Source organism: Cheilinus undulatus, linkage group 22 (assembly GCF_018320785.1).
Source record: "Cheilinus undulatus linkage group 22, ASM1832078v1, whole genome shotgun sequence".
Classification (NCBI taxonomy): Eukaryota; Metazoa; Chordata; class Actinopteri; order Labriformes; family Labridae; genus Cheilinus; species Cheilinus undulatus.
Genome location: NC_054886.1, coordinates 21,934,298 through 21,961,352, shown reverse-complemented (window position 1 = coordinate 21,961,352; position 27,055 = coordinate 21,934,298). Strand labels below are relative to the sequence as shown.

Sequence of the window (27,055 nt, the reverse complement as noted above, 5' to 3'; positions counted from 1 at the left end):
AGGGCTGTAGCCAACCAAAGAAAAACCTGGTCGACTAAAATTGCACCAGATCATCATCATTTAATCGATTGGTTGTGGGATGGGCCAAAATCATCCTGTTTAACAAAATGTTGCCACACCGCTGACTCTTTCGACATGTTGTCAATTAACGGGAAACGGAGTATAAACGTGCTTCATGGGCTTCGCTCGGTGGGAAGGTCCTAGTGACGTTGTTTGACTTTCTGGGTATTTAAACTGTAATTAATTACCCTTAAAGGCACAAGTAAATTATATTTGAATAGTTATATTCACAGGTTTTTTTTCGGTAGCTCATATTTTGTAACACCAGATAACTGAAAAAATAAAAACACATGACGTCTCCCTTCTCACCCCGCAAGAAATGGATTCTTCCAATTAAAGTAGCACGTGCGATTGTTTGACCGATTGGATTTTGGTCGGACATGAGGTCATCAACCCATTAATCGACCAATCGACTTGAGGCTGTCAGCCCTACTCTTCACAGAGCCCCCTACTGGCAACAGGAAGTGACAGTAATGGGTCACATCTTCATTCCTCTTATTGTGCTTAACCTCTTGAGCTCAGGAACTGAAAGAAAGGCCTCAATAATTGGCCACAACACAGATATGTTTAATTGAAGCATGTCTCACTGGCAATGGCATTTCTAGCATTTCAATATCTCGCAAATTTGACAGGAAGTATGTGCAACTCTCATACCAGACATCTGATGTCTTCAGATTTCACATGTAGGATCAAGGTCTGCTCCTCGTCACATTCAACTGCTGATTTCATAGTTTGATGTAGCACCCCATTCGACACATTCCGACATGTGCAGCCCTTCAGTACTGCTTGCAGCCCCAGTTATGCTTAAGTTTGGCTGACAAATTACTGTGTCTCTGTGGATTGAACTTTTTTCTTGTAATGTCTTAGGTGTTGATTTCTTTGATTCTTCCATCTATAGTGCATTCATATTGGTACTTTCTTTTAAATAATTCAGCACAGTGTAAACATGGTTAAATAAGCAAAAATCCACTTATGTTTAACAGGATTATCTTAATCTACTGGTTATATGTCTGCAAACACAATGATAAATACTGCAAATATAGCTCATGGTTGTCCAACCTGTTTGCATCTTTTTGTAACACTTCAGTCTCTCAACAATAAAAATGGCCTCATTAGGCATATGAGAACCACTGTTTTGTTTTTAAAAAAGCATGGTGCATTCATGAATTTAAGGAACTACAGCCATTCAAGCAGCATAATATGAGAATGATCTCGTATCAGTAAAAATGATGGGTTGCCATAGATCCTTTGAGTGGGCCTCTGCGTCTGATTACACAAACATCAAAGACGCCTCATCAGAAAGTCTAATGGAGGAACAGGGCACTTGACCAGGAAGAAAGACAACAATGGGTGCTCTGGATTTGTGCATATGCATCAGTGAGCCTCCTACTACTGATTGTTCCTTCACAGACGCAGCCATGAATGAGCTCGACTTCAGCTCCAGGGTGCTTTTCATGAAGAATAAGTGCTCAACTGTAAAAATTAACATCCATAAACTGTAGACAGAAAATGCAACAGCTTTAAATGCTTTTTACTCCAATGGTTAATAGGTGTAATAAAAAACAGGAACTGGTATTGGAGGCTTTACTTTTTACCAGCAGATGAGCATTAAAACAGCATGAAGTAGCCAAACGAGTGCCATTAAGCTTGTTAATATTTGCAAATTGGATCAACTAAACCTGTTTATCAAAAATTAAAACACGCTGCAATGGCAAGCTGCAGAGCCAACACGCAACTTGGGGACATGATGACTCACTCAATTAAGAAAATTTATTTGTCACATGGCTGAAACATTGCACGCTTGTTATAAAAGACAGTGGAGAGTGTGTTTCAAATCCAACTCTAAATCTAACACCTTCATGTTTCTGCAAATTGTCAAATCTAGTTGCAGTCCTGGTGATGACTGACCACGACCAGTTAGAGAATTTTTCAGGTTTGCACGCAAGAACAGTTTTTCCCTTTAAATGCATCCTCACCAAAGTTATGAAACTATAAAAACAAGTCAATCATCATTCTGCATCAGAATCCCATAAGCAGTACACATACTTAACAGTTTAAACTAATATGATCAGTCTTTTTCATTACTCATTACTTTGGTCCTGCTAAAACTACATATAATTTAATCATTATTATTAGCACTGTAGGCTTCAGTCTGTATTAGCTGCTCCCTTGTTTGTTTGTGTGCATTCATCTCTTTCTTTCTGCATCACCTTCCATCCCACTCTCCAAGTCTAGTTGCATCTTGGTAGATGGCTGTTCAACATGAAACAAATTCTGCTCAAAGGTTTGGCTGTTAAATTTCACATTTCCTTGCCAGTAAATCAGTGTAAAATTCTGAAAGACATGCTGACGTTACCACAATTGCAGCTGCCACCATCACCCACTTCACACAATTTAATACAATTTAAAATTGGCCTCCATTCATTGTGTTTTACAAACAGTCCCTCTGCTGCAGAAAATGTGCTGAATTATATAAGGATGCTGACTACACTGGCAATGCCACTTTTTAACAGCTTTTCTCCTTCATGGGGTCATGACTATGCATTTAAAGAAATAGGTGGTACACTGTTAAGTAAATAAACCTTTTTGAGCTCTGGTTGGTTGAAAAGACTCGATCAAAGTCAAAACATGAGGAGAGGGTTAGAGGTAGTGTGACTCATAGGCTGTGGGTTTGTACTTCACAACTTTCACCATATGCTGAGATCAACTTGCATATCATTAGCAAGAAGGTTTGCAATCTGCTCATGTGGAAAAATATGGCAATATAATAAGACATGGCTGAGCATAAACTAAACATTGTGGTCTTTGCAGAACCCTATGGAATTTGTCAGTTCTAACCTTATTTCCCTCTGTGAGACCCCCAAAGCACTGACTGTGTCTTATATACCAGTGCAATTTATATAACAGATTTTATGCTAGCATTTTTGGTTGGAGATAGAAAATACATCAGTGGTTCCCAATCTTTTTTTCCTTTATTGGTCATACCTAAGAAAAGCTAACCCACCTCATGACCCACTTGGGAAAAATTAAACATCCATTTTAACTGATATCATTGACAAAATTACAACATAATAGGCCTACATACACTTGTTATTGACAAAAGATATACATATGAACTATCTATGACTACAACGGTGCACTGCATCCAACCACTTTTTTAAATGGTTTCTTTGAAATGTTGTACTTTTGCACTGATAAAAGTTTTTGATTTTAAAATATTGATATTTCGGAGTTCTGGTGTCAAAATGTAATACTATTTAAACTTGGAAATTTCAAGATTTTTCTTGTAAAGTTCCCATGTTTTAAACTCTAAAATTACCCCCCCCCCCCAATTAACTTATTTTGCACAAAAATGAACAGATTCTCTTCAAATTTTCTTCTTTTAGCTTGGCCCTAATACGTTATGTTTTAATCTAATTTTAACAGCATCAGGGCATCTTTGGCGCCCCCCTCCAAGGGTGCCCAGACCTCTGTTTTGAAACCACTGAAAAAGATGTTATTAAAACCAGTTGTTTAAATTGATTTCCTATCAACCAGCTCTACAGTTCTACTATGAAAAAAGGCATGGGTCATGTTAGACTTCTAACCTGTCACAGGGGCCTCGATGTCCAGCAGGTTCTTCTCTGAACGCAGGATAGCAGCGCCCTCTCCTATGAGCCTCAGTGCCACAGTTTCCTCCACCCGGCCCTCCTTGGTTAGGTGAGCTTTCAGCACGTCCACTTTGGGCTTCCCATCACTGTCGAACACCTCTTTAGCCGTCAGCCGGTGACTTGGGGGGAACGGGACAGCTGCAATGGTAAAATAAACATCATTATAGCTTTTAATATCACATTATATATATATTTTAGAGAGCTATGATTCACCATTCATTGATAAAAAGGCTTATGAGGATTCACAGATAATTCCACATCGCTGAGCAAATGGCATTTAAACAGTGAGTAGCAGCTACTTTGTACCTTCCAGGGGACCAACTCCCGCAGGAGAAGGAGTAACTGTTCAATCCCATTCTCAGAGCCCACCCTCTGAGACAATTTACCAGATTGCTGCTATGATCTGTGAGTCATTCAATTTTAAGTATTTATAACAGAAGCACAGTTTTCACAGCAAAAGTGATTATACTCTGAAAATGGAGAACAAAACTGAGATAAATCTGTCATGTTTCTAAACATAAAAGGCTGTTAATAAGAGATCAAAGTTTAAATAATGTGAGGCTGAGTTTATCCTGCAGTGATTCATGTTTAAACAACATTGGATAATTTAGATTTAAACAGGCATCACCTCAACTCTGGCATATGCTTATTTGTCCGTCACAATCAGAGCTGAATGATGTCTTGAAGGCATCATGGAAATTAGACTAACCAAATCCACGACAAATCTCTGTTACTGTCAATTTCCATAATTAGCGGTTTAATAAGGGCAGCTTTTCACAGCAATTCAATGCATCATTTTGGATACAACAGATGCATTCAGAAGCTTGAATCCTGTTTGCATGCATTTTCATTTAAAACAGTGAACTTTGCAGCCTTATTAGTGCCTTTATAAAAGATGGATCACGTTTTCTATGCACGGCAAAATGAGTCCTTAGACTTTTAATGAAAATCCTACTGTGGTGACAAAGGGACAGAAACCCTTACACAGTAATACTACATTTCAGCTGGTGACATCAAACAAGTGGGCCATAACTTTGTGTTTTAAAATGAAAATGTTATTAAAAGGTACTTTTAGTGGTCTCTGCCTAAACAAAAGCCCAGCATGTTAATATCTCCTCTTTACAACCCCCTGATGAACAAGTTAATACTGACAGAAAGGCAACAAAAAAAAAAAAAGAATAATCAAAGACGACATCCTGTGGACTTTCTGATTCAGCAGCTCTCCACTCTTTTAAATATAAAAGCTCTTAATTAACATCCACTTGCCGACTTCACAAATAGCATACAAGTGTGAGTTTCGTACTAAGCTGAAAGCAAATCCTGATGAGGTGGTGGCTTCATGTGTGTGTATGTGTGAGAGTTAACATCCTTACTTCCCAAAGGTGACATCAGTGGTAATCAGACCTGCGCTGTATCTGTGTCACTCTGCTGTAGTTACAGGCAATGTTTGTGATCTCAGTATTTAAAGCTTTCAAACAGGCGAGCAGTGAATTACAGATTTAATGAACTCAAGAGTTTCAACCTGAATATTTCCTGCATTTATTACAGATGTAATCACCCAGGTGCAAGATGCCTCCAAGCAACAACTTAATGAAATACAGTGATCAGTCTAATTAGAAAGCAGAGTACAGTGTTTCCCCTAGGTCTGACATTCGTTTTTTAAAAATACATATTTTGATAGTCCTGTCTTAAGGTTGATATAATTAGTAGGGACAGAGGGTAAATAAACAATGATCCTTTACACCCTGCTTAAGTCTGGGCCCTAGTTGGGCAGCCCAGTCCCAAAGTCTGGATCTGGTCACTGCTCACTTGTGTTGATGGGAGAGAGGGATGTAATTCTCACCCAGGTAAAAGTCACACAATTTCTTATGGATGTATGGCCATCATTCCTTCATCCATGAGAAAAGCTGCAAGACAGAAATGTGTACCTACCACTCTCTTTCTTATTCTATTGATCCTCCCTCTGCTATTAAAAAAAACAGTAGAGTTTAGAAATGGATGCATTAGTCTATCATCAAGTATTTTGCACCATAAGAGCAGGATGCTCTACACACATGTATATTAAATGTCAGCATTAAATAAAAACTGTCGTATCGTAAATGTTTCAGAGACTTAGCTTTAAAATAATCAAATAGAAAATAGGCTCTAACTGCTTTAGCTGGTGGCTCAGCCAAAATTGACATCCTGACACTAGCTGCAGTTACATGAGCAATTTTTTTTTAAACAATCCGATTAAATTCATTCTTATCAGAGATTTAAACTTCTCTGTTCCCATGGATGCTACATGACGCAAATGATTCAGATGTGCATGCTCATGCATCACACATCTAATCTAAATAAATCTGCTCCGACATGCTCAGTATCATCCCAACATCAAATCTACTGAAAATTCGCCATAGCAGAAGAAATTTATCTTCTTCACCTATGCTGTAAACAAACCGCTGTCACTATACACCGTCAGATCTCTCGTTTTCATGTGCTGCTCATGTTCTGCTGTTCCCGGTGCTCTCCTTTTCTACGCAGTGAGCTCAGAAGGCCATACTGTGGTAGTCAATTCAGAGGGGAAGGTTTAAGGCAGACCCTTAGATCCCACCTGGCCCGCACTAGAAGATGCCAAACTGGTAAGAGACCTACCGCATGACAACAAATAATGACAGATTCAGCAGGTTGTTTTTCCTGTAGTGTCCATCCATGAAAACTGATCTACATCTTGCTCCCCTATTGTCTGAGACCAACTGTCTCTTTACATAAATTCTGCCTCAACAAAGTAAAGCAAGTGATCTGCTTTACACAATTTATGAGAAAAAATCTCAGAGTCATTTCTCCACTAAAGGATGTGGGACATTCAGAAATACCCATCAGAGGTAGTATTACACAGGAGCCCCAGGTTGGCCTCCTCTGAGCACCTGCTGTGCAACTCTAGCCCCAGGCCAGAGCCTTGGGGCTTTTTTACTTGAACCAAATTGCAACTCTGAACCCTGTGAGGTTGGACACATACAGTGAGAACATTCATGTGAACTACTATGAGCTTGTTTTAAGGGCATTTACCACCTGAGCAAAGAGCCAGGTCGGCACTTCAGACATGACAGCGGGGTCAAAAGTCTGAAACGTGGTAATGCCACAATGGATTCAATAAAGATAAGAGCATGAACAACTTAATATAAGATGTATTTATCTAATTAAATTGCTTCAGATACAGCAGACGATATTGTAGGCTACAGTGTTTTCCTATACTAACTCTGTTAGCCAATTAAGCATTACTGCTCTGACAAGTAAAGTCCCTAGGCAGTCTATACCACAACCAAGCCATTCTTTAATTCAGACTTTATCAGACTATACAGAGTTTTTTCAACTTTGTCTGCTAAAACATATTCTTATAATTAGTTAGGAAAGAAAGTCATCCAAAAGTCCTGTGGTTTTCTAACTTCTCTTTAATAATGTACTCCCTTGGATATAACTTTGCAGCCAAGTACCTTCATCCCAAGATAGAAATGTAAAAGAAAAGTCTGTGCAAACAAGTATAATACAGCTGTACCACCAATGTCCCAGAGGCTTTTTTTGTTAATATAGAAAAAGCACTTAATAAGGTGAACAAACAAATCCTGGCAGTATTTCACAGTTCTATGTTTCTCACTTCTTTCTCCAGATTTTTGCAGTTTTTCTCAACCATTAACCTTCTAATGGTTCTTCAAATCCTCTTCATTTTTATCCCAGAGTCAGTATAAAAACTGGCTTCAAGCTAAACACTCAAACATGAATTTATTTGTTACACCTGCTGAGGCTTTAAGGCATGCACTGAAATATAAATATTGATATAATTTATAACACCTGTAAGTTGTTTGCAGTCACCTGATTTAGAATGTCTGTTGAGGGTCAGGAAGTAGTGGGAGAGCCATTAGGGATGGATGGGAATGGAGGAAAGTTAGGTCTAAACAGTTATAAATTACCTTTACGCTACACTTAAAAGAAAATGTCTACACACATTTAGTATGATCTCTACACTTAACAAAACAGTGATTTTTTAAACCACAATTTAACTGCTCTACCTGCAGTGGATACGATCAATATCACAAATATTCAGTCCTGCAGACCTCCTAGTGTGTTGTCTAGCTAGATAAAGGGAAACAAATCTAGAGGTGTCTTTTGCTGAGGCTAGCTGCACCCCTTCAACTTAAAAAAACCCCTCATTTTATTCTAAACATGCTTTTACAGTGATATATGATCAACCAAATAAATCTTGTGGAGTAAGAGATCACATGATGATGTGATGTTTACTAACAAGCTTGTGCTATGAAACAGCTCTTTCATGTTAGCCGCTGTAGCTAACTCCTGTTTGATAGCCAGTTTTCTTTCCTCTATTCTTTGTCGTTACTTGATCCGCATAGGGGAAGGGTGGAGGGAATAGTTTCGGAAAAGCTCTTATTTCTGGGGTAATTTATGCACTTCCTGAAAAGTCCCTGCTAAGGCGGTAGTACTTGTACTTGCCCCTGATCACTGTTATTTTACCGCTGTAAACAGGCTAGTGACAAGCATTCTTGTTGTTGTTTTATAACTACTTAAGCTTAGCTTAGCTTAGCAGTTGGCTTCTCTCACTACGGCTTCTAGACCTTATTCTCCCCATCCTGCTCTCTCCTGTCCAGTGTGCCAAACACACCACCAATCATGCCACAGTTACAGTAGAATTTAACCAGAGCTCTATAGACCGTGCCAACCTAGTGCAGCTTCTCCCTTGGCTTCTCTTGAGCAGCTGTGAGGCAATGGCCAGGTTACAGAAGCCCACGGTACTTCACGACCTCTTCACATTTTCAATAAATTTTATTCCAAACAGTGACATGCCCCAATTCTAATAACTGACAACTCTATAGTCAGAAAGGTGAAGTTAGAGGTGTCAGCAGGCATATAAGGTGGATCTCTGGGGCCAGAGCAGACGACATCCAATCAAATTTGAAGTTGCTCGCAAAGAATAAACAAAGATTTGATAAGATTATGAGAATGCTTGACAAATTTTAGATACTGTGTCTGTCCTCTGATCCAGACCCTTTACTACAATAGATAAAAATGTGATAAAACTACAAATACAGTTCTGCCAAAAAAAGCGATATACATTTGGTTAGACATTACATTCTCGGCTTCAAAATCCGTCTCTTGTTGTTAGCTGAGGTCACTTAATTTCCTAAATCTACCCGCCACAGTGGTCTACGGGTCATTACAAGTATCATAACAGGAAGCTTTGTGCCAGAAAACAGTAAATTTGATCCCTAACTTATGTCTCTCTGCTCTGGCCATAGTTTACCGTCAGGTCAGGGCTTAGGCGAATTGCTGCAGCGCTTGTGCATTTTTCACTTTAACCAGGTGCAGCAGGATCAAACATCTTACCTGCTGAAGGTGTGTTTTAATCCATATTTTACTTGTTTTTAGTCCCGGATGATTAAAAGAAGCAGATTGTGACTGTGTCTATACAAGCAGCAACAGCTCAATCCCTCATTTCTGTTAGTATGGCAATTCCATAGTTTAATAAGAAACCGATAATAGACGTATTCTGTTCCTGTCAAGTCTGTCGCAAGCCTCCAAAGGAAATCACCATTGAAGACTTTAATTTCTAAGAGTAACATCAGGAAATAGAGTGTTTTCACTTGCAACTTAACAACAAAGCAGACTTTTGCAGACTTTTTACTCATTTTACAGGGACTTTAAAGACCTAAAAATGCATTTCTTTTTAATATATTATTTTTGAGAGGTATTGCTTTTATTTTGACAGGGCAGCTAAAGAGAGACAGGAAATATGGAGGACTCTCTGTACCAGCTGAGCTATACACACACCCCTAAATTGTTTATTTGAGTTATGTCTGAAGCATTTTTCAGAAATAAATGCTTCCGCTATCGTACAGCAGTTGGCCCCGTCAGAGTGGCAGTGGATTTGACTGAGCCACATCTGTTCCACTAAAGTGACAAAACATTACACATCCTAAAATTCAAACATTAAAGAATAACATTATTTTTAAAAGCTGTGGTTGTTGGCAGACTGGAAACCTTTTCAACACATCACCCTTTTATTTCCTGTGTCATGACAATGGAAACACTGTGAACTTTCCCTTTATGGAATTTCTAACAGGCCGCTTATTAACAGGAGTACCAACCAGTCCTGCCTAAAAATAACATGGTACACCGAATAAGAAGGTTTGACACAATTAAAAAAAAAAAAAAAAACTTGACTTAAAAAAGTTTTGAGCTGAGGAAAGACTGTGGATCGACACCTCAGTAAGGAGAGAAAAATCAATTTTGTATTTTAACAAGGAATTAAACGCAGAGGTCAAATAGTGTCATCGTTGCAGAAATTAAATATTGGCTGCAGACTGTTGAAGCATTAAAAAAACCTGAAAAATCTCCACCCTTTTCCTGCCAAGCAACAGTACGAGAGCATTCCCACACAGTAATGGCGGATCGCTGCGCATAACCCTGTGCACCCATCCTTTCATACACAGCTTCATAACTGTGAAAGCACAGAATGACCCGAGGCGATCTGCCTGAAACCCAAGTGTGACTCAGAAAAACGCTCTCCATTAGCCGCTTGCTTTTTGCCTTCATTAGTTTTACCATTTCTCTGTTCCCTTCTGTTACGTAACGACAAAAATTGCACTGCAGCCTCGAACCAAGCATGAGAGAGAAATGATGAGAGGGAGAGTGAGAGAGAGGGGAGGAAAAGAGGCTGGAGTCTGATTTAACTTTGCTTGGTGATTTGTCTCAGATTAGCATTGTAATTTCCAACATACAAATTAAAGCCATCCATCAGCCATTAGGTTTAAAGACTAAGAGGTAGCTAATCCTCTGGATGTCTGGAGGGTGTGCTAAATAAAGTTTAAAGTTTATTTAATACTGTCTCGTGCCGGTCAGCGAGGTTTATAGTGACATTTAACAGTTTCCCTCTTTGGTGGATGATCCTTGAACTCGCAAAGCTTTAGATCATCAGCTCCTGCTGTCCCTTTTGTTCATGCAGTATTTGTTGGAAGAAAAATTACTCCAAAATACAGCAGACTTTCAGGTGTTCTTGATAAATCTGCACCGCCGTGCACAGTGCATCTGCAACCGCTGAGAAGCAGTGGGGGGAGAACAGGCAGCTTGAAATGTTCAGGTTGGTGTAGTTCAGAGCTCTCAGAGGAACGAGACAGCGGGAGGTGTGCAGTCATATGGTGCTGGACAGATCAGCTTAATTGGAGAAAGTGAGACAGACTGTTGCAGTGTTCACTGAGCGAACCTCTGGCTTCGTTTAGCGGAGAACATAGAGTGCAAGCCCGCTTCTTCTGATCTGGCAGCAAAGATGTCTATAAATGCCACAAAACACCTTCCTACTTGGCTTGATCAGCTGTCGGAAAGTAGTGTGAGCAACATTTTAGAATGTAAATACAAAAAAACACAACTGTTCACTCTCACTGAGTAAAACTGAGATTTTTGTCATTTAATTCATACATACTGCTCTGTTCCATTTTGTTAAAAATTGTTTTTTTATTAAAATATATTTAAAAACCAGTCAGGATGGCATTGCTAGGTAAAATGTGTCTCATTGTGTTGCATGGGTAAATGAGTCGTCTGAAATCAGTCACAAGCCCATGAAAGGAAAATTTAAAAACATCAAAATCATATTGAGCCATGCTTTGTATTACACAGGGTTCCTACACACTTTTCAGAATCAAATTCAAGATTTCTTAAAGACCTGAGCTAAACCATAATATGCAAACAGCAAACAGTCAAAAACTAAAGGCATGTGAGATTTCTCTGTATGCTGGAAAAAGCCGAATTATCTGATTAAAATCACTGTTAAATGAAATTTCAACTGATACAGGACAAAGAGATTATTTGGTCATAAAATTCCCAAATTAGATAATTAGCAGTGCATTAAACACCTCTTTCTATCAATGTACAATATTAATTATATTAATTATAACATACACTCTAAAAAGATTGATTGAAATTGCCACTCACTAGTAAAGATAAGACTGTTTGTGGCCTTAAATCTATAAAGTCCAGTTCAAGACTTAAGTTGTTTTAAGGATCTGTAGGGTCCCTGAGTGCAGGCAAATACTGTATCATTTAGAGCAGTGGTTTCCAGCCTGCAGTCCCGGAGCCCCTAAAGGGGACACCAAAGATCTCAGGGGGTGTTCAGGACCTTGTCTGCTCTGACATTGTCAAAATTAGATGTGCGTATATTTAAAAAAAAAAAAAAAAAAAAAATCATGATTAGAAACGAAATGTACGACATAATAAAATAAAGAATAAAAAGAATCCATTAACTTTTGAGAAAAAAAGTCCAAATTTTGGGGGATTTTTTTAAGATTATGAAATTGTTAATTTACAAGAAAACAAAGAAATTGAGAGTTTAGAAAGTTGGAAAATTACAAAAAAGTTTAAAATTTCCAGGTCAAATTTTGAGTGTTGTAAATGTTGTAAAGTAAAAAATGAACAAGAAACCAAACTGAAATCAGTTGCTTTATTTTTTACTTTTCCACTTTATTATATCAAAAATTCAAAGTTTTGGTTGATGCACATTTACGACTTTTAGATTTATAAAAATGAAAGCTTTTTCTTGTAAATGTACAACTTTTTAAACCTGAGAATTTTTTTCTTGAAAATGAACAGAACCTTTATTATTTTCTTTCCAAGAGTGGCCCTAAAACACCAGTGTGATAATGGGTAGTCTGTACACAGAGCTTTTGTTAAGAACAAGTGTATGTACTGTAGGCCTATTATGCTGGGATTTTGTCGATGTAAACAATTAAAATTGATGTTTATTTTTCCAAGTGGGTCCTGGGGGGCTTAGAATTTTTAGATACAAATAGGGGGGCCAAAGGAAAAAGGTTGGGAACCACTGATTTAGAGAAACCATAGAATGTTGTGTTGTGATGAAGCTGGTTATTTATACCACAAGTAATAATACTACACAAACTAAAAGGGGGATTACTCTGCGTATTTTCAGCAACAATGTCTAAAAAATACTCTCTGAATCTGAATCATACTTAAAACATGTTACAAATAAGTAAGTTGCGCTTTAATTGATGTTAAAAAGCCCAACTCTCACTATATGGACATCAAGTCTACTGAGAGCCTCGGTAGACTGTTGTTCTAGAACATTTTACTCCATTGCACGACACCAAAAGAAAGCGATGGCTGCCCTGGTTGCTTATTGAAAGTAAGCTCTCAAATTCCTTCCAAATATTATAAAGTGTACTGCCTAGACATGCTATATCTATGAAAAGTGCCCTGGGATGACTTTTGTTATGAATTGGCACTTTATAAATGAAAGTGATTTGAATTGACTCAGTTTTAAGTCAGCATAGCCTGAGTTGGTTTGGGACGGTGGCCAATGAGTGGGCATTGATGAATCGAATGGATTCCTTGAAATGCACACAGGTACTGCAGGCTGTTTGGCAGGAAAAGCAACAACTTGTGATCAATTCTTTCAATTCCACAGCCAGAGACCGAAATCCTTCAATGTAAAGCCTCATGCCGAATGAATCGCAAAGAAAGCAGCGACAGCGCATGATGCAAGATGCTTGCTGTCACTGTCTACATCCACCAGTGCAGCAATTTTCCTTCCTTAAGACTCAGCATGACCAGTGGAAACCTCAGCATGACCAACGGCAAGCTGAGGCAGAACAAAGACTTCACAACTATGTGCGAGTGCAACAGAGGTCGCTTCACACAAAGCATAGAATACCAGAAGTAATTTGACTGCATGTTCTGATGTTTTAATGCAGTGGCAGTGCATGATACTGATCTTAAACGCTGCTTCCTTTGTCTCTCAGAACAGCATCACTGCAGCCAATCCATTTGCTGCTGCTGCTGCTGTGCTTTTTTATCCTCAGGCAAGGTGAGTGGCTGGCAGCGACAGCAAGATGTTTGTGTAATTAATCAGATGAAAACTCACTCTCTGGTTACATGGTACATGAAAAAAGAGCAAGGTAAGATTGTAGCAACAGAAGGGAGCCCTTTGCATAGGCCTTTGAAAAGCCCCTACTCCAACTGTAATACTTAGCACTAAAAAGCACAAAAACAGGGAATTCTTCTGTTATTTCACACCTTTGTTGCACTGGATGCAGTCTCATTTTAATGCCAATAAACCTGTAATATGATAAGACCAGAAAACTAAGTGTGAGCAGTATTTCTCTGGAAAAAAAACACCTAAAAAGACTACATGAAATTAGAGAAAATGCCTTACTATAATGGTATTATGTGGTTTTATTATATGCATGAGATAAATCTACTATTGACCATGCAGAACAGGGGAAAATTTTCAAAATCACACTTAAGACTTTTTCCCAGTTGGAAGCCTTTTAGTGGGGATGCATCAACTGTGTGCATGCACAGAGGATGACTGCCAAGTGTTGAATAGAGCACCAAGAGTGTGCAAGTTACTCCACTGATAGCCAGGGTTTGTTAATTAAATTACATAACAACATTCAATTAGAAGGGGATATGTTTAGGAGTCCAAGACGAACAGAATGCATGAGCTTCTGTAGGCGGGAGGAAACAAAGAACACACTGTACATCCGAAAGCACCTCAACTTCAAATGTCATCTAGCAGCAGCTCCATCGCTTCATTATTACACTACCACAGAGTCCATTCGAATCTGATTACCTGACATGCATAATGCAAGAGATGTGGCCATCTTTGCTGACAACAAAGAGCTGCAGCCGAACTATACAATGCATTATATTCACAAGGCGATAATTGCAGTATGGCCTGCCACACACACACACACACATTGGATACATCAACAAGATGTCTATATGTCCGGACTGAAATTGGTGTCTCAGTGTTTCCACAGCCCCGCCTCTATCTCCATGCCATCCAGAAAGCCTATAATGCTGTCAATCAATAATTCATAAGCCAGCTCTTCATTGAAATAATGCATTCCTTACATACAATTAACACAATATGAGTTCTAGCTGCACAATGACGCCCACAGTCAACGGTACAATGCTATATTATATCATCTAAAGGATTGAAACTATATTTAAGAAGGGAAATATGTCTGCAAACTAGGTTTAAAGATGGCACGATAATATTATCACTGATCATTTAATAAGAAACTAGTGTAAACAAGAAGTTCTGAGTCAGCATCATTGTTAATATACAGCATTTCGTTTGAATGAAATAAATCGGTTTAACATTGGTATCAGCCAATATTGGCCATGTTTACAATCATCAGCCATCAGCAAAATGATGATTCAATATCAGCTGCTGAAGCTTGTAACTCCTTCAGAATAGTCACAGGTGTGTTGTTGGCCTCTCTCACTAGTCTCCTTGCACAATCACTCAGTTTGTGAGGACGGCCTGATCCAAACAGATTTACACGTGTGCCATACTCCTCCTATTTCTTGATGATGGATTTGACTGAACTTTAGGGGATGTTCAGTGCCTTGGATGTTTCTTGGATCCATCCCCTAACCGATACTTTTTAATAACCTTTCTCTGAGTTGCTTAGAGTGTTCTTTTGCCTTCATAGTGTAATGGTTGCCAGGAATACTGATTAACTAGTGAATGAACCTTCCAGACACAGGTCTCTTTATACTAAAATCACTTAAGCCACATCCATTGCTCTTAGGTGATCCTCATTTCACTAACAGTGAAACTGCTAGCACCAGTTAGCTTGACCTCTGTTGAATTAGGTCAGTCACTTTAAAAGGGGTGAATATTTATGCAATCACCTATTTTACGTTATGTTCTCTACATTGTAGAAACTGGTTTTCACTTTGACATTAAAGAGGGTTTTTGTAATTATTTTGTCAAAAAGCCAAATTATGTTGACCATGGTTGATTTATAAACTCAATAACAGGGGATGAGCACTATTTATAGGAACTGTGTTCTTCTTGTCACTAATAGAATCAGCTGCTACTCTTAGTTCTAGAGATCCACCTGTAATAAAGACCAGGGCTAGTGCTGATACAGATGTTTTTCATCAAATCTTTAGGTGCAAAAATCTCACAATGGCAACATTTTCTCTCATGATCAAGAAAAGAGAACAGCATTTGTCATATAAGTTGCATCTTCCGTCCGACAATAAATCTCTGAATCTACTGCTAGGTGTGCAAGATGCCAGCATTAAACTCACTGAACACAACAGATAAACACCTGCAATAGACAGAGGGGAGACCTTAGCACTGGCAGCTCCTTTCCTACCTTTATGCATCTATGCACCCCTACTAAGTTCCACCATCATTTCAAGCAATATTTTGTAAACAATTTCAAAATTATTCTCAATTTTATTGTACAAGAAAGGGAGGGCTTAGCCAGACAAGTCCGCTCATACCAGCAGTCCCTGTCATGGAGTGGTTGTTTGGCAAGTTGGTAACAATATATTGAAAGGACTTTACAAACAGGATACTCAACACTTCTATCTGTATTTAGTGCAAATTTCAAACTACTGAGAGTCATGAGATCAAATAGATGGAGGCATTTACTGTATTTTAGTAGTTGTTGTAGTAGAATATTTATCAGTGCATCATGCAACAAAGAGAACTTCAGCAAAAAAAAAAAAACCCTCAGCACTTGTTAAGCAGTGGCTATAGCTACATCATCCTCTTTTTTAAATAATAAAGTGCAAAGTTTTCTTAAATCAAATTTAGTGCATTTTTGAAATTGTGTTCATTAACATCAAAAACAGGTACTTTAACATATTCTGTATAAATGACAAAACTCATCAATTTTAAAGAGAAAATTTAAAAGGAAAATGGGGATGTGGAGAATATAAAAACAGATTTCATCAGGCCCAAAGGCTGGATTCAACCTTGGCTCCAGTACAGCTGCACAGCTTAACTGGCACATCTGTTATCCACAGCAAAAGAGGAAAAGTACTCGTTTTCCAATATTATGACATACTTCATGAAAATGTATTTAAATGGAAATCATCCTATAGAACATATACAGTAATGCCTGCCATCTGGCCAATGAGTATGGACCAGAGATTCAAAAAGTGCCCAGCTTTAGGGCTAACGGTGAAAAGGTCACTTGGAAATTGGCGTGAACCTCTTTACCATGCATTAGCAGGGATGGACGCCGGCCCCGAAAGGAAAACGCTTAGCGGAGCTTAGCTTTGAAGCTCAGTGCTTCTGAGTCCGCCTGGTATATGTGTGCAGTATGGAAATAGAGTAGTTACCTCTGTGGAAGATGAGCGGAGAAAACAACACTCACCTTCCCGGAGACAGACAGACAAAAAGACGAGAGAAAAAGAGACTGAGGAGAACTGTCAACAAGGGCTCAGGAGACCTGTATCAAAGACATTCTGCTATGAAGACAAGTAACGCTGCAGAGCCCAGTGGGTATAGAAAAACATGTTTAATCATTTGTGCACACAAATGCTGCTTATCTTGAATTAGTCATTTCTCATACAATAGCTTGCGCCATGATTAATAACGATTCTTTAAACTGCTCCTTTATATTAATTTACAGATTATTTATTACATCGTTCTTCTGTTGAATCATCACTGTCATGTCTGTGTGTAGATAAAAACTTTGATTGAATGCTACTGGTTGAGTATTCCTCTGCTCTTAAGAATCGCTGACCATCATCATCTGCAGCAGTGATATAAGCTTTAACATTGCATCAACAAACAGGAGAGATATTAGATAAAAGTGAGTAAAAGGCGTTGCCAGGGAAACAGAGCTGTAGAGTCTCAGTCTTAATCTCTCATCCATCAAAATATTGGCTTTAAAAATGAGTTGCCAGCAGCATGTTACATTCGGCACCGATTTGATCCAAGGCTGGAAAATACGAGCAGAAGCCTTATCGTGCACATCTCAGCAGTACAAAATAATGTACAGGAGGAATGCAAACAAAAGAGTGTGATGTGCATCCGACAGCTGTTCACTGCAATAACATGCGTGCCTGTCTGCACAGATGCACCCGACATTGACAGCTATCTAGGGGTTCTCATTATTAAGATAGACAGGTCGTACACTAAACAAGCCAACAATACACCCAAGACCTGCGTTCATGCTGCCATGGCTGTCAGGGTTATCAAAGAGCATCGAGTGCTGACAGAAAATAGCCCATAGCGGTGTTTCAGAGGTCCTGGCGACAGCAGAGTGAGAGTGAGTGACAGGCAAACGTTAATCCTGCTGCTGGCTCAACAGATCCAAGATGAGAAATGTGGAAAGCGTTAGCAGCAGCAGGTGATCAAATTGCACCGCTGCTCAGACGGCACTCTGACTAAGTCTCTGATTAATTAGTGAGGTGAGGGCGGTAGCGTGGGAGGCTGGCGTGGGTGAACACAGGGATGGATGGATGTAAGGACTGATGGACGGTAGTAGGCGGACGATGCTGTGATTTTAGGGGAGTGGATGGGCATTTTTCCTAAGGGATGTCCCTGTATTTTTCGTTTGAGTTTGGGCATGTGGCAAGTCATCAATGGAGAAAATCAATGACAGAGTGAGAGGTCGCCAGGGACCTGAATCACAAATGGCTATAGTGGATTTGGAGCTGGAGTGGGGGAGGTGCATGAGCCAGGAAAAAGGGAAGATCAGTCAATAAAAAATATTGCATCAAGAGTTAAGATGGAAAAAAGTATACTGGGGAAAGAGAACCTTTCAGTCTCACTCAAAAATTCTATTTAGAATTGACTCCTGGTGCCCCACAGATCATCATCCTTACACAACTTCGTCTCAGGTGAGTTTGGCCATGAAACTAGACAGTCACATCATTTCTAAAGCCCTTTTTGGAAGTCACACTATTAAATGTTGTCATTTCTTCAGAAAGACTAAGACTAAACCTATGTGTCTACTTAAACACATCTACCTTTATTTTCCTCTCCTATAAAGTATGGATTATTTGAGAAAATGGGTGTTTGAGGGTGCGTGTAGAGCTGATGACTCTGCGTTTTGAGTTGATGACATTAAATAGCTGCACTTCAGTAAGTACTGTTTTGTTCAAGTGTTGGCCATTGCTTCTACTTTAAAGTTTCTCCTTCTTCTATTGGTAATCCAGCAAGTATCTCAAAGTTTGGTGCAGCGGGTGTTACTTAGATATGTCTGTGAGGCATTGCCAAGTGATGACGAAATACTGTGACATCACCGCGCTGCACTTGGGCTCTGCGCAAGGGCAGGACCATTTTGGGTATCGCTTGGCGTAACCCGGCGCGGTCAAACTGGTGATGGAAAATTAAATGATTAAAAAATATATATATATGTAAATAAGCTTATCAGCTATGTATCTAGATCTATGTTCTTGGCTTTTATAATGTGTCTGCAGGGGTATTGTGATGTTAGGGTTCATTGTTGGCTGAATTATTATTGTGAAAGTTGTATGAAACTGAATACAGACAAGACAACAACTTGCCTCTTGTTATCTTCTGTCTGTTAGCATCAAACAATTTTAACTCCTGGCCGCTCTAGGCTATTTTTAGAGAAATGGATATGGCATTACAATTATCAATCCCTGGAAAAATGTACACATTTTAAAATCGTCGATTAAAAAAATCCTGATACTTAAGTGAATGGATTTTTTCCTGCTCCTGCAATATACTACACCTTATTGCTTATTCAGAGAAGATTTCTTTTTAATCGAGCAAGAGAAAAACTGATTTCTCTCATGGTCGACAGCATGGGAGGAGTACAGCATCTCTGGGAAGGAACAAGGAACTGGTGCATCTCTAGTTTTATAATACTCTAGTCTCTTTCTCGGTTAGTGATTACTTACAAGTCAAGACATGACAAGACCGGTCTACATGAATCAACATCATAGTTTTCTTGTCAGTCTCGTTATAAAGTACTCAGTGCTTCTGTTCCTTTCATTTTGAGTGATAATAGCCAGCCTTCAATTCCTTATACAAATCTGATATCTGGCTTAATACTGTTAAATACAGTGGTTTAAAATCTATGGGAAAATGTATTTAAATACTACTACACCAACATTTTTACATTGTTTGGACATTCTTAAAAGCAACGACCCTGCTACACTAACTAATTCATACAGAATATATGATTTTGCAAAAACCAACCCAACCAACACTGGTACTAACACTTAAGTAGTTTAGACAAACCAAGTCCAACTACCAAGAGGCTGTGATGAATGTGCTAAATATTATTCAGGAGAATTATTCCCGGCATTAACCGGTTTTGGCCGACATGTGAGTAAGGTTTCAAGGGCCAAAAAGCCACAACCGGAAAACTCAATCTCAGCCCCAAATACCTCGAAGACTTCCAGGTTTGCTGAGATGTTAACACTTTCTGGCATTCCCTCTGAAAGCCACTCTGACAGGCCCTGAAGAAGACATTCCCCTGCTAGATTTGCTGTGCTGAGTCCTGCCCCCCCTCCTCCTCCTCCACAATGCCGTGACACAGGATTAGCTTTCATTAGAGAAGGCGCTGTAATCAGCTTTGGAGCATGGCGGAGACGGAACAATGGAGGAGGCTGAAAGGATCTGGAAGACGGGGTGCTATGGGTGCGTGCTCGGCTGAATGCAAACAGAACCTGTAGCATAAACTAGCCTGACAGTAACATAGCCATATTCTACTGAGTAATCCCCAGCGTTGTAAAGTATGCCAAAATGCAACATGCTAATTGCTTCAGTTTTTATCTTCAGGCCCTGACACATTATGCATGGGAGCAAGAATTTCACAGGGCAAAATTTAAGACTATTATATCATCCTTTTGAAAACAAATGGAGAAAAATGATCCCAATTCATTAATCAAATTCTAAACCAGGCTACCCTAAAGGTCTGCGCTATCATGTGTCTGTTCTTTGACACAATGATGGCATCTTTCCACAGGCCTTCAAAGCTACTATTTCAACATTTTCCTCACATGGTAAACAGAAAAGGTCATGCTGCTAAAGGGGGGATTGGTGGTGCGTGTTTGGACAAAAAAACCTGGCCCTGCACGTGCACAGAACCACCTTTGTGCGAGTCCTCCATCACTCTCCATCATGCTGTCAACTGGCGCTTGTACGGGGAAGGACTGACGACACAGGTCCATCGAGAACATATGTCCCCACTAACCCTGGAGGGCTTCGCCAGTACGCAGGCAGCCACTTAACAAAGCGTGCTTGTTGGTGGCGTGCTCTGAGAGTGAGCAGTGACATGTGGATGAGTGGTTGGAAGCGATAAAGATCCACTCTTTGCAGCTCAGCTGGAGCAGATGTTAGAAAACTTCATTAGCCTCACATCCAGCATATAAAACTCAATCCTTATGTGAGAGTACAACACAAGAATCGCAACATACTACCACATGAAATCAGACAGCTTTTACAGGGATGTTTAAAACATTAATAAGTCATTAATTTGCCCATTCAAATCATGTCACTCTATCAATCAAGCTCTTTGATTGGATAAGAGGCATTCATGACTGCTGCTGAGTTTTAACTGTTTGTGAGTTACTGTAAGAAAGCTAATTGTGGTAAAAGCCTGACTTCATATGCACATTTGCACTCATTACTCTGTTATGTGTAACTTAAATCACTGCAGATAAATGCATTATCTCATATGCATATTTGCACTAATTGATCTAGGCAATTTACTGTAGTCAAATACTGCAAGTAATTCATCTATATACTGTAACACAAATGTTGTAAGAAGGCTCTCTGTGGTAAAATGCCTAACCTCATATACAGATATTTGCAACAATAAATCAACTTAATCTACCTATTACTGATTAAATCTATCTACAATAATCAAAGCTGCTAGTAATTCATCTATTCACTGTAGCTTGACAGTTAAAGGAGGCTCTCTGTGGTAAAATGCCTCACCTCATATGCACTAATTAATCTACTGACCATACTAAATACAAATTTTATCTATTCATTGTAACACAAATTCTGCAAGTAATTAGTCTATTCACTGTACTTAAATGTTGTTCAAAAGCTCACTGTGGTAAAATGCCTTAGCTCATATGCACATTGCACTAATCAATGATCTTAAATTTGTATCTACCTCATGTAAATCTGTCCACATCCTTGCACATTTTATACTCTGAACATGTCTAGTCAGCATTCTTATACCCTTTTGCACACCTTGCAACTATGAATGCACACTGACTTGTATAAAATAATACTTAAAAGTGCTTGTACATATTTGATAGGGCTGGGCAATAAATCAAAATGTAGATTAAATCGCAATATGACCTACTGCAATTTTCAAATTGCAAAAGCTGCAATTTTTTTTTATTTTTTTTTTTTTAGTTTAATACAATTTTTTTTGCAGCAAAAATGCGACACGCTACACATTAGGTAAACATTCAAGTTTCAATTTCTTAAAATAGTTTGCAAAAAAATCCTACTTTCTTTATTTTTGTATTTTTTTTCTCTCTCAAAACGAGAATGGCGTAAAAATGATCATTCCCTTCATTACAAAAATTGAAATCCAATTTGCAATACGAAATAAAACATTCCCAATTAAATATCTTTTCAGAAGCATTTAGCCCTTGTTTAACCTATTCAAAATTGTGTTGGTCATATCACAGAATATCTGATTCTGCGATACTGCAAAAAAAAAAAAAAAAAAAAGATTAGGTGAGGAACCCAGAAAATAATCTCATATTAAATTGGAAAAGAAGTTGCAATTAGATTGCTTTCCTAAATCGTTCAGCCCTAAAATTTAAAACCAATTTTTACATACTTTTTCAGTTTTTTTTTTTAATCTAATGTTTGATTCCTGTACACTGAGAGCAAACTAGCGTCACTCAAGTTGTATAACTGATTGTGTTGGTGTAGCGAAACTATTTATTAAAGGTGTTTTCGACTAAGGATTTTCATAGTCAAATCTGATTCATCAGATTTTGCCTTTAGTCGACTAATAGTCGCTAGTTCCGGTAGACTTTCTTGTCCCTGGTCAAAATGAGCGGCAGTCCTCAAGAATTCTGGCCAACAACTACCGGACATTTGCTTTAACATTATTTTGCTGTATTAACAGAAGCAAAACACATAAATCTCTCTTATTTTTTGTGTAAGTGGTTAAAATTATCAAAATGAAAGCTGCGTGCTTTTCCTTACACACGCAGTCAGTTACACAATATACGCCCACGTTAAACACATAAACAACAACAGTTAGCTTCACATCAGCACCGTTAGCACATTGACCACTATCATAACTTTGCAGCTTACAACAGCCAAATACCATCCTTCAACAACAACAACGAAGCATCCAAACACATAACAAAAGTGCTCTCTTAACTGGACACTGTGTTAGAACTCCACATTTCAAATGAAAAATGAGTCTTACCGTAAGTTGTCTAATATCAGTCCTCATGATGATATAACTGTAACCTCTCTGAAGAGAGACAGAGCCTTCGTTATAAGCTCCAAGCGGTCCATGCCGTTCTGGACGATGTGATCCTGTGTTGACTTCAATCCAACTTTACATGAGGATTGGTCATAGGTAGTTTATCAAAGTCCACTACAACTCTGGTCAACGTAGGCCTTCTCTCTCTGCTGCTGCATTGGTGTTTATGACGCTCAGCTATACAATTCCCTTTGTTTCAGCCTCTCCATTACTCGCAGTGATGACATAAAATCCCTCCATACCGCTGATGATATTAAGCCTTTGGTTAACCAGGAAAACCTCACTTAGATTAAAATTCAGCTTTACGAGAAAGCTCTGGTCAAACTTTCCCACTTTCCCTGCATAGTCCCCAGCAATACCGAGCACGCGCAGAGAGATAGATTTGCTTTGACGTCATCGTGCATACATAATTAGCCATGTGCTTGCCATCTGAGGAGATAAACAACACCAGCACCGCAGGACAGTGGGTGTAGTAAGATTAGGCAACTTTTAGTGTATATTAATGCATTTTCGCAACATATCTTCTAGGTTACACAAAATATAATATGCAAGTTTTCAGTATTTACTTATCTGGTCATTTGCATGTTTTCTGCCGGACATTTTGACCAGTTATAATTTCATCTGCCGGACTTCTGCCCTTTATGCCAGCCAAAGACCAGCAAATGCCGGCTAACGGAAACTCAGGCTTAGCAGCCCCATGTAGTCAGAATGGTGCGATCTTGGTTACATAACAACATTCGACTATGACGTTCATAGTCGAATCAGACTCCTCCGAATCGAATTGTCGAATCCCCAACTATTCCGGGTCACCCCTACTATTTATTAAACAAAAATTACTATCTTGTTTTTATTAATTACAACTACATGCCACTCGTAGAACTGTTGCATAACAGCAATATCACACTCTTGGTCGTGCTGTTGTGCTAATTTTTGCCACGCTTCTGTTACAGCCATGCTGATTACAATACAACAGCACTGCCCTCTGTGTGATAACGCTTAAATGTAGTAACTGGACCTATTGTCTAAATCCTTTTCACTGTCTGCTACAGCAAACTGTCAGGAGGCATACTGTAACAAGCTTTTCCAGCTTTCCCATCCCTTTATAAATATTTTAATCCATACATGAACACTCTCTGAAGAGAACAGGGAAAAGGAATTTCAGCTTCAGAACACATTTGCTCTAAGTATCAAGGCAAATTATATTTTTATAAAACAGAGTTTGAAAAATAATCAAGGGTGGCACCCACACGTGATACCTTGATCATTATAAATATGATGCTGGCTTAATAGGAACACATACTGAAGGAGGTGAAGTCCTGGCTTAAGTTGCAGTACCACACCCTATGTGGCAAAGTGGAAATCTAGGTGAATGATAATTATCTGACTCCTGAGCCACTATCTAATGCATTACAATATGTTAATTTAAACCAAAAGATTATTTTATGTTCCAGAAACTGCGACTGACTTCAGTGTTTCGTGCACTCATTCACAGCTTGCCTCTGAGATAATATGCCTCAACAGGCGTGATCGCACCTCCCAAGGAGGGCTCGTTGGCAGTCGAGATGTTGGCATTTCTAGAATGCAATTACTAGACGCATACAGAGGGGATGAGGCCAGTCTATATTTGCACCTGCAGTTGGTAAACGGAGAACATTAGACTTGACCCAAATAAAACACTGATTGAACTGCAGATAATATTCCTCATCATTAATTCCCACACCATCCATACTGCCATTCCTCTCAGTTGTGGGTTACCTTGTGACTTAAGTACTTGGCTATGAATGCATACACTACCTCGTGTGAGTGCAGCCTCAAAAGAATACCACCCTGTGATATTGCAATAATCTGTGGACTGGATCCTCAGGACGTACAAGAATAGCCTTGTCACATATGTGGAAAAGCATTCTTTCATGCTGTGTTAAAAGGACAGGGGAGAGATAGACATGCAAGTAAAATTTTAAGTAATCGTAACTATAATAAGGCAAAAATATTTTTATATAAGATAGCAAAAAGACAAAGTATTCCAGAAACACCTAATATCACAACAAGCATCTTTCTGGCCTCATGACTTTGTGTCCAAGTGATCCACGGTGGAGTTTTTCTGGCAGCCCTACTGTGATTTTTCTGCAGACAGGTGGTGAGGCAATGGGACAGCGCAGCCAGCCACCTCCTCCTTTCTCTTGCCAAGACAACAAGGCCCCTAAGAGTCCCCTTCCTTTCACCATAGCTTCCTTTTCCCCTTTGCCCACGCCCATCTCTGAAGCCCATGTCTGTATCTAGGCCATGACTGCGTGGGTGTGGTGGGTTCTCCTGCCAGCAGGGACACCTGACTGCCAAGAATGAGAAGCAAAAAAACAAGCACGGTGCTGCGATATGAGAAAGGGAGGGCAACAAAGGAATTACTTCTCTGAAGACCAAAAGAATTCTGAGTCAGCAGAGGATATAACTCCTCACCGACCTCACACGCACATACACGCTTCTCGTCTCGCCATGCCAAGCCCCCTGGAGGAGCTCTATATATCAGGAGAAGCTGTGACGGAACCCCTGAAGTAGCTGCTATTATGCAACCCTTCTGGGCCAAAAGTGACCGTAAGTAAATCATCCTTCTCTGCCGCCAGCCTGACCTCCATATTGCAGTGAAAGCACTTTCAAAAAATTCACTAGCAGAGTATTATGCTGAAGGCACCATCTGTGCAGGCTTTACTAGCAGCCACCAGATTAAAAGGCAGTTAAAGCATCACATACAAAAGCCATCTCTGCCGTCAGCATCCAATCAAAGACAAGAGCGTATGTAAGGGCCAAGGCCTTTAGAGAACCCTAGGTGCTGCTTGGTAGAGCGGGTCATGCCCCTGATTCCGTTGGGTCAAATGGGCCAGTAAAGGTCATGCTTCCTTGAGGATCAGGTCAGTGAGTATGTTCAGGACTCAGAAAAGGACACTTGACAGCTTGACTGCCTGAGGGGAGGCTGCACTCCCACCCAGCCTCTCTTCTGCTGTGGTCAAAGGCCTCCTTCACTGTACATACACATAGGTGTACAGACACTGTGGCTCAGCTTTTCTACATTCTTCAGTGAAAGCTGGTATGTTCCCCTGTAGAGCTAGCCTTAACCTCAGTCTGTGACCTTGATTTATTACCATTACATTAGTAACAGGTACACACACATTTTCTGGAAACTGATAAACCAACATAAGTAGAAAATGCAAAGAGTTGCTGAACATTACTGCCGCTCTTATGGAGACTCTTCTTACCATCTGGTTCAACAATTATTCTATCCAAGGTACAACAAAAAAAACTTTTTTTTGGCAACTTTCTCTTATTGTGCCACTAATTCTTAATCCAGACAAGGATGGCAGCCATATGTAGTGAAGCTAAATTTGCTTCTGTGGGTTATATTTGTCTCTACTGATGATAAATAGCAGTATTTTAAAGTTTTACAGACAAAAACAGATTTCAGTCAGGACCACTTTGCCAAGAAACACATGATTTGTGCCTATAAATATTGCTTTATTAGCTTTTATTAATCACAATTTATTGCTGTTATCTATAGTTGGCAGTGTTGCAGTTCTGGGATCCCCCTACCTTTCCATGAGCCTATGCGGAATGCATTAAGCAGAAACAGCACATGTTTCTGCTGTTCTTATGCAGATAAGGAAAGCATAAGGCAGGAAAAGAAGCAGGAAATAACCCCAGAGCAGAGCAGGCGTCATTGACAACAGAAAGACATTGATTAAGTCAGAAATAGAATGAAGGAGGAGCTGGGGTGGAGGAGAGCAGCTTGCAGAGAGCAGCAGAGCATAGCCAGGCAGCATGAGAGCGATTAGCCAATAGCGTGCTTAGACCAAATCAGCTGGGCGTCAGCTGATAAAGGTTTGCATGAGATGTCAATCATCTCCAGGGCCTGCCTGAACTAACACTACACACTCGATTTGTACTTTCTCATGTCATTAATGATAGCTGGTAGAAATAGACAAGAGAGTAAAGCCCTCTCTTTCTAATACATCAAAGATGATAAAATATTCTTCATTTAACTTCGAACATGTTTGAAATTTGGCTGGAAGCTTATGCAACAACCAGACC

The 27,055-nt window shown here is 39.4% G+C and overlaps 1 protein-coding gene across 6 annotated transcripts in view; it reads right to left on the bottom strand.

The window, feature by feature from the left end:
* The window catches only part of LOC121504175 (serine/threonine-protein phosphatase 2B catalytic subunit alpha isoform), a 104,948-nt gene that overhangs the window by 57,242 nt on the left and 20,651 nt on the right, over nt 1-27,055 (bottom strand). For all 6 annotated transcript variants that reach the window (XM_041778825.1, XM_041778826.1, XM_041778830.1 and 3 more), the window contains exon 2: nt 3,648-3,848. In XM_041778825.1, coding sequence (XP_041634759.1) covers nt 3,648-3,848 — 201 coding nt within the window. The remainder of the gene's footprint in view (nt 1-3,647; nt 3,849-27,055) is intronic.